Here is an 11,485-nt window from a genome sequence, read left to right on the forward strand (position 1 = left end):
TGTCTTGGATTTAGCTCAACAGAAATGGACAGTATGTACATTATGGCATTTAGATGGTATGTGATGAAAAATTCTGTACCCATAAACTCTTATGGAGGATGACTGTATAATCCTTGCCAGTATCATTAGAAAATAGGGTTTTATTTGGCTAATTTTTGGTGATTTGTTGGAAATGTGTAGTGCTACCTGAAAGCAAAGGAATGAACTCAGTGAATTCTTGTGACTGCTTATTATGATTTAATTGATTTCAATTTTAAAGGGAATTATTCAGTTACATTTTGATAAGATCAAAAGAATGGCACGGTAAGTCTGCAGCAGTGTTTAGAATTTAGTTTATGTTGAAAGAACTTTATAGTATGCTAGATCACATTGCTTCAGACAGGAATGATTGCTTAATCATGTTTTTATTTCTCCTTTTGCAAAGTCTTCTTAAGCTATATAAACAATGAGATCATTTAAAGCATTGCACACAACATGCAATATGCTCAAATGCCAGAAGAAAGTTCTGATTCATTCAGCATTTAATTTTCATAGTCCCATCCCTAGAAATGACCCAGATTTGTGTGTGCATGTGTGTGTGTGTGTGTGTGTGTGTGTGTGTGTGTGTGTGTGTACACCTAAAGTCCAGAAACAAAAGTCTTTACTCCCACTCCTGTGTTTGCATAACATATTTTAAGTTGGGTTGGCTGAATTCTATCAATTATCAGCTGCTAGCTTCAGTTTGATACATTTAACTTTCTAAAATGTTTATGTTCATTTTTCCATAGAAGGATATTTTTAACTGAGTTGAAAAAAAGTGCTGATTAAAATTTAATTATTTTTCCTCTTTGTGTTTTATTTCTTCAGATACTTTTTTCCATCTGCATTGCTTTCTGGGGAGTAAGAAGTATGAAAGAACTTGTCTCTGGCTCTTGGAAGTAATTTGCTCATACACAAATCTCTTGTTTTAATCTGTTGTCCATACAATATATTACTACTGCCTATGGAAGTATAATTATCTTATATAATGATTATATTTCTTTAGTGAAAGGTAAATATACCTATTACTCTTATCACTTTCCACATTTATTATTTTCTATTAAAATTAAATTCACTACAGTTACTTTATTACTAGAGTTGGAAGCAAATGGTTTCAAATATTATGATGTTACATCCAGTGTAGCACCTAAACCAATGAGTATGAGAAAAGGGATGGAGAAAATTTTTTAAAAGTGAAAAGAATGAAGATTTCATTTGCACTGATTTTATAAGGATATTTCCCTGCTGTTTGCTAAATTGTGCTTAGATACATATATATTTGCCATCATAAAAACATATTACATTAGTTGTTTGCCTAAGGCTATATTTACCTTTAAAAACCACATACCTAAAGGGCTACATTATAAAGAGATCACTGAAATGAAAACAAATAGAATTTGTCAGGATTAATATAATCAACAGATTAATTTGTGGTGCATATGTCAGTATGTTTGCTCAGTTTGTTTCAGCAGGTTGAGGAGCATGCATCATAGGTGTCCCCCGCTTTCCAAAAGTTCACCTTATGCCACTTTGCTCCCTTTTTCCAAAATTTCTTAGACTTAAAATTACAAGTTAAGCAATGGAAGTTATATGCACTAAAATAATTAATGCCATCCTTCATTGAGCTTTGCCTATATTCATCACAAGATTAAAGACAATGATGTTAATTAACCTCATTTAAAAAATAGGTTTTTTAGGCTTTGAATAGAGAAAACTGTGGACCTATTATGTCCGACAACAGGAGTCTATGTGGACTCCTCATACAGAATTGAAGTACATTTATTTTTCAAACTGGGAAAGCAGATGAAGATTAAATTTTACATGATGGAAAAATTAAATTATATCTCAAGCCTTAAGAAATAGGGATTTGGCTTTGCTTCAGTCATGTTTTTAAACTTCTTAATTTAACACAGAGTTAGAGCAAATACTTAAGCAAACAACAAATATTAAACCCTACTTTTGTTCTCTTACCAACATATCATGCCAGGCTGCATATATAGAATCATGTTAAAGTAAGGAGCCCTCTCCTGGCTTGAAATTATTAAAGTTACAACATAAAAATTCTGAAAATCTATAGTCTACATATTCAAGACACTTTAGGTTTCATCCTTTAGGAATGGCAAAGAAAAGAGAAGATACATAAATCTTTAAGTAGATTTTTAGTATGTCCAAATAGTTTAATGGTTTCCCCAGGAGTCATGTGTGAATATGTATATATGTTTGCACATATGTGAATTTATAGGAGTGGCCTAAAAATGAGTTTACTGGTGGAAATAAATAATTCAAAAGTGACAATAGATATTTTACAATGAAGTACTGTTTTGTCAAATTTATCCATTATTTCCTTTTGTCTCTCAGCTGTCCTCACTATGATTATAAATGGTTTTCTTTTAGAAATGCAGACATTTTCAAGCTGCACATTTCCAGGCCTTTGGCAGCAGAAGTGATTCCCAGATAGGTAGTTTTCCCAGGGCCTGTGTGCGTTAACCAGGGCACTTTATTCTTCACCTGCAACCCTGCTAATTTTCCAGCCCAGTTTTCTTTTGCAGAGCACTAATGCATGGTGACAGATCATGTGACTATTATTAATGTTGTAAACTGATCTTGAGTGATGCCATGTAATTTATGCTTACTCTTGACTGGAAGCACTTTAGCTCTCTCTCCCTCTCATTCTCTCAAGAGAAAAAGCATTGAAAATACGACTCATCAGCTACTCATCGCTTTGTATGGAGAGATGCAAACTGACTTCACAAATAATTGTGAAGATTCTCACGTTTGCTAATCTACCATAAGGAAGGATTGAGACAGGGAAGGCACATTTGTCTGTGGTATCAGTTAACGTTATTTCACTTAATCTCCAAAATCCTAGGAATTAATGTTGGAAATACCTTTTTACAGAGGAGAATTCTGAGGCTGAGAGAGACTTAAAACGTTGCTCAGGCCTATGATGCATAATTGGTGGGCAAAAAACAATTAAACCTCTGAAGTCTGATGTCAAAGTCCATGATGTTTCTCCATTCCATGATATCGGAATAGGCTTGGGAGTTTTAGTTCAGAATATTTCCTATTTAGTTTGATGTTCCAAGATCCAAAATAAAATTCAAAGTAAGAAGAGTTTTGATATAAGATAGATTTGTTAAATGAGTATTTGAACAATATAAGATAGATTTGTTGAATGAGTATAGAACATCTAACCCTCCTAAGAATGAGAAGGCCATAGACTTATTTATAGGATAACCATTGTCTAAAAGAAGCCTGTTCCTGTACTTGATTGGATTTGATAGAATTTCCATTGCTTTACTTCTATTTGTTGTATCATTCATCTTACTGTTTCTAAGTAATTCTGTTAATCTAATTATCTCATGGCCATGATATTCAGCAGTACATGATGTGTAATTGCATATTTGAAATTCAGTTAATCACTATAGTATTGAAAACCTTGTTATATTTAACATTACCAGCTTATATTGTTTATTAGGGATTCTCAAATTCCACTTTATGGTAATATTGTATAATGCAGTCAGTGTACAATCTGCAAGAGAATAATTGAGTGGAGTTGGAAGGCATAATATATATTATGGTATACAGTATTGTGATTTATTTTGGAGAGCAACAGTAGTTAGAAAATGAGCTCCCTATTTTATGCCCCTCCTGTATTTTTTCATACTTGTACTTGAAAACACAGAGAATCTTAAAATAATTCAGAATCTTAAAACATTTTTGATTATATGGTTTTCAGCAGCACTATAGAAGCAAGCTGGGCTTTATCATGAGCTGCCTGCCTCAGTGAAAGTAAATTTAATAGACAGTGTTATATCTATCATTAGAATATTTTTTCAAGTCTCCAGTCTGCCACCCTTTTTTCCTCAATAGTGTAACAAATTAAACTCCTCTCTCCTCAAAGACTCAATTTTAAAAAGTTAGCAAACGAGGCAGGTCAGCAACTATTGGTTTTCTCTTGTGGACTGTGTATTCTTTTTGGAATTCCACAACTCTTAACACCTCTTTAGTCAGAATTTCCAGCCTTTCCTGAAACCCCAGGATCCACCAATTGTAAATTCATTCCTTGGGTGTGTTCACCCTTTGTTTCAGCAACAATCAATCCAAAATTCTAACTTGCATAGGTTTACATACAGAAAAGAGAAAAATGCATCCTTTGCCTTTATGCATCAGGATTATCTATGAATATTTTTTTAAGAATGCAGATTCCTGGTAGAAGCATTGGAATTTTGATTTAGCAAGCCATGCCAGAGAATCTGCATTCTTCAAAGTTCTGCCAGTGATAAGATAGATGCCATACCCAATCTAGAATGAAATAAAACTTCTCTAGACCTTCCCCTCATGTTTTAGAAATATGCAGGAAAGATGCACAATAGAAGGGAAAACTTTTTCTATAGCAAAGAATTTAATTAGAGGAAATGGGTATAACTGATTAAGTATGGCTACTGAGATATGCCACCCAATGAAAAGTATCAGGTTAACATGAGATTCTTTAATGTATATTTAGAGACCTGAAAAAAAGACTGGCAGTTTAAAAGCTAGGTAAGCATCAGTGAGAATAGGGACTAGAGGGAGGTCTAGCAGGCAAAGGAGATGTGACCAAAAAATAGTGTTGCCATAGGTCCTGTTTATATTTACTTCTAATATTTCAGGTTTCATAAAGTGTTATTAATAGCAGTATTAAAATACACTGAGTAAGGTTTGGCAGACATCTATTTTGTACTTTCAGCTTTTCTCAGGGACTCTCTTAGTAATGTGAGAGATGCACGTGTAGTCAAGAAAATTCCCGATTTAGCACAAAGTTCAGTGACAGATATCCATCATATTCCTGCTCTGCCCTATCCGGACAAAATATAGCTAACATCTCACCTTCAAAACAGTACACAGCATGCATCTCACTTTGCTGATAAAATGACGTGTGCCAAGACAATCATTGTTTTAAGGATGGCTGATTCCTTCTAGGCAAGAGATATTGGGAAGCCATGTAACAATGGCACCTGGCAGCCATGTGGCATACTAAGAAGGCTTACTTTGGCCTAAGAGGTTGTCTGCAAGAACAAAATCATCAGTTGCTAATTTACATCAATAAGTCAAAAAATTAATAAATGTATATTCAGTGACTAGTTACTGATATTTTTCCAAGAAAATTCATGCTAAATATATAACTTGCATAAAATGTTTATCAACCTATGCTATTCACAGGGTTGTCGGGGGGAGGTGCTTAGTGAGATCACTGATTATATGAAAACTGGAAGAAATAAATGTGCTGAAGAAGTAGCACCAACTATTTCAAAAGATGGTGCTCATTTAAAGAAGACTGCAAAGTGATCTTGGGACACATGCAGCTGTAGAACATGTACACATTTTCTGAAACTTGACTTTATCAAGATTAAAAGAATGTAATAAGTTAACTTCACTAGTTTATTACAAGTTTTTTTGTGCAGAAACAGAAAGTGAAGTAATAGCTGCTAAAGGGTTTGCTCTATTAGCTGAACAACTAACTATTCAGTCAGTTAAATGATACCAGTTTCATTTCATTATCAGCTGATGCTCCAAGTGAGAATCAGCCAATCCCAAGAATAAGCCAATATTTTCATCCAATTAATGAAATCAAAGCAATTTTTAGTAGCCCATCCTGCCAAGTATGAAACATATCACTGTGTCAATTAGATGTTTAATAGTGAAGAAAAAATTATTCTTGTTTTGTGGTGATATTATGAATACAAACTTTGGTGGAATACTGTGTAGTGTGATAAAAGTAGTATTCTCTCTAAAATGAGAAGCTGATGGCAGAGAACCTGCTTGAAATTGTTAGACATATAATTAATAATAGTATTTAAAATATAGTATTAGAATTGAAAAAATTTTATATACAGAGTTTTTATAAATTATTAAGAAAGTTGTCTGTTGTGAAGATAGGGTTCAGTACAAAAAGCTATGCCTACATGACAGTATGTCTTGCTACCAGATGTCAAACAGATTTTAGAAATGTGTGAGCCTTTGAATAAAAATTTTTGTAAACCAACCTGAACCGTTCAATAGTATGGCAGTGTTTGGTAGAGTCTGCTAAACTTGGCTGCATTTCATTCAAGACTATGGGAAATCCTTAGGCAAATAACAGTGAAGAGAATGGCAAAACTTTAGCCATTGATGCTGTTAGCAAATCTCACTTATTGAAAACATCTTGCAAATAGGAAGGTATTGACATTTATTCCTATGAAAGTGGGAAGAACTGAACAAATTAAATTTTAAGAATTCAAACCTTACATGTCATTTAACTTTGATACTCTAATTAAGCTCAAGAGTATATTTGTGGGCATTTAGTTAAAAAATGTGGGCATTTAGTTAAAAAACTATCGATGAGCTCTTGTTTTTAAGTGGCTAAATTTACATTATATACCAAAGAGGAACAAAATTGAAAGAACCTACAATTTAGTGGCATATAACTTTGATGAAACAATAAAAAGAATAATAAAGACAAATTACTTAGTGAATTTTGTTTTGTAAAAAATGCTTCAGATAAGCTATTTCAAATGGAAGCAGATACAAGCTTTATTACAGTTACCAAATTTGAATATTTACATTTTTTCAGTAAGAAAAAATTAAAACAGAAAATATCCATTTGCTGTGTTTTTTGAGTTTACTAGATATCTACTAGAGAGTATATTTTCACAATTAAAATGTTATATAGACAATAGTCAATTGCAAGTCTCAGAACTTTTGAATATATTTACCATTACATGAAACTAAGTATGCAGGTAATTTTATGGGAAAGTTCAAAATAATAAGACTATATTGGGGAAGAAAATCTTTAAAAAAGTACCAGGGATAGGCTAATAGACATAGAAGTGGTTAAGAAACTGATTAAAGTAGTTAATGTATATCAAGAATAATTATTCTGTTTATGTTGTTAATATTCTAGAATCTAGATAATCAGTATGGAAGTTTTTTTCTTTTAATTTGCTTTGATATATATATATATATATATATATATATTTGGAAGAATCTTATTTTTGGAAATAGTTTTGAATATACTATTGTGTGTTGTCTGTCAATATACTAAAACAGATTTTTGGTTATAAACAAGGGTGTTTTTGTGTGTGTGTGAATGCAGAGAGAGAGAAACCAGTACTATTTGGTCAGTAATCTCAACAGTTGCTCTACCAATAAACCCTAAGGTATCCATTCATGAATATCCTGAAGACGGGAAATTCTTCCACATTCTTTTATATTAATGTCATGTCTCCTATGTCAGAGTGCTGGAAACAGTTAAGCACTTTTTGTATCTTAAATTCTAAATACATTAATTTAGTAAATATGAGAGTTAATGTGTTGGTGCCTTAAAAACCATTACTGAGTAATAACTTTTTTATTGAAATATAGTTGACATGCAATATTATATTAGTTTCAGGTGCACAGCATAGTGATTCAGCATTTACCAAATTCTCACCATAAGTGCAGTTATCATCTGTCACCATATAAAGTTATTGCAATATCTACTATATTTCCTGTGCTGTACTTTTTATCACCATGATTTATTTATTTTATAATGGAAGCTTGTACTTCTTAATCCCCTTCACCTATTTTGCCCATCCCACCTCCCACAGCCCCTGGGAACCACCAATTTATTCTCTGTACTTTATGAGTCTGATTCTGTTTTGTTTGCTCACTTGTTTTGTCTTTTTCAGTTTCCACATACAAGTGAAATCATATGGTATTTGTCTTTCTCTGTCTGAAATTTGATTAATATACTGATATCCTTCAAATGCTTTTGATCATTGATCAGCTTCAAGAGTCCATTCAATTTTATGAAGACTTATTTTGTAGCTCTTAGATATAAGATACTCAGTTTTTCATGTGTGAAAAGATGTCTGACAAAAGCTCATGTTGAGTGGTTTGATGTTCAGTCTTATCTGTGGTGTTTGACTGGCAGCATTTCTCTCAGCTTGTGGGTTGAGGTTTACCTGCATCAAAATACCTATCCAGGGCTCCATCTCAGACCTAAGGAATCCAGAGCTCAGGAGATGTTAAGAATCTCCTCAGCGAAGAAATACAAATGGCTTACAGGTACATGAAAAGATGCTCCACATCACTAATCATCAGGGAAATGCAAATTAAAACCACAATGAGATACCATCTCATACCAGTTAGAATGGCCACCATCCAAAAGACAAGAAATAAAAAATGCTGGCGATGGTACAGAAAAATACTATGGGAGGGACTGCAAATTGGTGCAACCACTGTGGAAAGCAGTATGAAATTTCCTCAAAAAACTCAAAATACAAATACCATTTGACACAGTAATTCCACTAGAAATTTACCCAAAGAAAACAAAAACCCTGATTTGGAAAGATACATGCACCCATATGTTGATCACCACAGTTTGCAATAGCCAAGATATGGAAGCAACCTAAGTGTCCATCAGTAGATGAACAGATAAAGAAAATGTGGTACTTATACACAATGGAATATTATTCAGCCATAAAAAAGAGAGATCCTGCCTCAATTGCAAGACCTGAATGGATCTAGAGGGTATTATGCTCAATGAAATAAGCCAGGTGGAGAAAGACAAACACCATATGATTTCACTTATTTGTGGAATATAAAAACAAAGCAAAACAGAAGGAACAAAACAGAGTTAGACTCAGAGACACTGAGAAGTGACTAGTGGTTACCAAGGGGGAGGGAAGTGAGTGGGGGTGAGGGGGATGAGTGAGGGGCACTGTTGAACCACTGTGATATACATTTGATAAAATGAAACTATTCTTTTTCCATTTCTTTATAATATGAATGCTATATAATATTTCCAGCAAAATACCTGGGACCATGTTTAAGCTATTAAAAATAACTTTTTCCCCAATGAAATGCATTAATTGTTAACACACATATACTAAGTAATTCATTAATTGGGTTTCTCAAAGGTAAATTTTGGTTCACTGCAGAAAACTAGAGTTGGACCTGTATTTAGATTCACATGAAAATTTAGCTATTTACTATCTGTGTGACTTTGAACAAAGCTGAATAGTGACTGAGTGGTCTTCAGAACACATGCCTCAACACCCAGTCTGGCCATTCATTGTCTCAAGCTCTTCACAGAAAAAACGTGGCACTGGACCACATTTGTCTGTGGTGCCTTGTATACCTCTGACCTTCCTGTGAATGATTAATCCAAATTCTGCATTTTAGAATAATAAAACTACCTTCTTTTAAAACTATGATCAAATTTGGACTTGGCTTAATAATAAATTAATGAAGTTTTAATCCAGAGTATATTTTTTAGATTCAAGTCAATGGGAAAAATTTAGAAAGAAGATAACCTTAAGTATGAAGTTGTAATATAGAAAGAAACAAAAGCTCCAACCATTTAAGAAACCTAGAATAATTAACAAATTCTAACTCTTATATTTCAGACTCACTTCCCTTTCTAATCCCTATTGTCTTTGCTTTCTGCATTTTATTCTGTTCATTCCATTTCTTCTCCCTCTCTTATTTTTTCTATGACAGTTAAATTAAAGCAGTTTTATATGAAGTGTGGTCTTCTTTACCTTCTGTGTGCTTAGGACCACCACATTTTGACATTTTGACTAACTAATTAATACATTATTTGGCCTTCTTTTCACTCTTTTGGTGTGAAAAATATCAGGTAGTCCCTTAAAAAGTATCTCGTCTGAAATTAAAAACAAACAAACTGTTCGCTGCACATAGCACTTGGAAACCTTGAGCACAGGGACTATACAAAGAGCTCAGGACACTCAGGTCATCCGATCCATGTGAGTCAGCCCCGTGGAGCAGGAAAGAAAGTCCCAGAACACAAAAGGAAATGCCTTACTGTACAGGAAAACATTCAGGCTTTAAATTTATTATTACATATGAATGGCAAATGTTTAAGGAAGTATTATAGGTTTTTAAAATGTAACCCAGTAGCTTTAAAAATGCAATTAGAAATAGCTTTTGCTGTCCTTATCTCTCTGTCCTAGAATATGTGAGCAGCAAAGATTCAACATAAAAGTTAGCTTCATTTAGATGTCTTGATAATTAAAACTTGCTGCCATACTCTAGCCCTATGAAGCCCTAGAGTGGTGTGGAAGGCAGGGAAGTACTGCAGATGCGGCTGATAGGAGGCTGTTACTCCTTAACATAACTGCTGATAAATTCAGCCAGCAGTGATTGCAGCAAAGTTGAGTTTCCTTCCAGCTCTGTAATGACACAGAGGCTTGGAAAATGTTATAAAATGAGATTTTACTTTCACAAGTCATGGGGAATATAAAAATCACTTGGCATCTTCACTCTTTCAGGAGGTCTTATAAACCCCTACTTGTAAATCCTTTTAATGATACAGGTCACTTTCCTCTGGCAGTTCTTACACTCCTGGATCACTCCCCTAATTCCTTGAGCCCTCCTTCTGGTGGCTCACTGTCATTTGTGGCTGTACTCCTCTTGTCATAATCCTCAGTAATTCAATGTCTGCATAAATGATCTTTCTGGTAGCGTGGCGTCTCAGTTCCTTGGTCTCCTCGCCCTAGTGCTTGTGTTGTCCACTTTACGTAACCCTACGTAAAGCATGGTGTCATTACCTGTGACTGTAATTTTACCATAGTTTCAACTCCAAACATCTCACTCTCTGATCACTGTATTATTATCTCTTCCCATCTTACTGCTTTTGGTTCTCAACCAGCATTTGCCTTCCTGAGGCATTCCTACCATCTTCCCTTCATCTCTCCCTCCCTCGTGTATTTACTTACTTTCTTAGATGGTTGAATTTCATGGTCAATCATTATAATCACTCATTTGGTCTTATTAAATCACAAAAAGGATAAAATCCAAGTGCACATGTCCTTTTGTCCGCACTCCTGTGGCTGAGTGTGGTCAGAGGAAAGCATGCAACTGTGAGACTGGTCTTATCTGTCGTGATCACACACCTCCAGGGAGCTCATGATTCAGTCCTGCAGTCACACTGTTCCTCCCAGTTCCATTTACTCCCCATGCACTTTGATGACTGTGTCCTGCTCCTGAAGTGTCCACCGTGTCCTCAGGATTGGTTGATGACCCTGTTCCTTATTTCACTGAAAACAAACAAAAAGAGAACTTTATCAATCCAACACTGCCACACAAACTTTTTCCTATTAATGAGCTTCTCACACTGTTTGAACAGTGCTTGAGTCCCATGTGCTTCAGTGATTCTGTTTTCCTCTACCATTGAATCATTGCTGTCATTTACAAAAAAATGCTATATTTCCCCAACTTTAAAAAAGTTTTTGTTCTATCCCACCTCCACTTCCAGCTAGCCCTGTTCATCTCCATTACCTCAAATGTCAAAGAGTTGTCTATAATCATTGTTTCTAATTTCTCTCCTCTCATTCTCCCTGGACACACATTAGTTGGGATGTTCACCCCTCACTGCTCCACCGAAATTCCAGGCGGTTCAGTCCGTTGGCCAGTTTGCAGCTGTTACTTGACTTCTTAGCAG

The 11,485-nt window shown here is 34.5% G+C and overlaps 1 protein-coding gene across 2 annotated transcripts in view; it reads left to right on the top strand.

Moving 5' to 3' along the window:
- AGMO (alkylglycerol monooxygenase) overlaps positions 1 to 6,942 on the top strand; it is a 390,540-nt gene extending 383,598 nt beyond the window's left edge. For both annotated transcript variants that reach the window (XM_037019894.2, XM_037019895.2), the window contains one exon: positions 847 to 6,942. In XM_037019894.2, the coding sequence (XP_036875789.2) occupies positions 847 to 921 (75 nt within the window). In that variant the 3' untranslated portion in view covers positions 922 to 6,942. The remainder of the gene's footprint in view (positions 1 to 846) is intronic.
- Positions 6,943 to 11,485: the final 4,543 nt, after the last annotated feature.

This window comes from Manis javanica, chromosome 6 (genome assembly GCF_040802235.1).
Source record: "Manis javanica isolate MJ-LG chromosome 6, MJ_LKY, whole genome shotgun sequence".
NCBI lineage: Eukaryota > Metazoa > Chordata > Mammalia > Pholidota > Manidae > Manis > Manis javanica.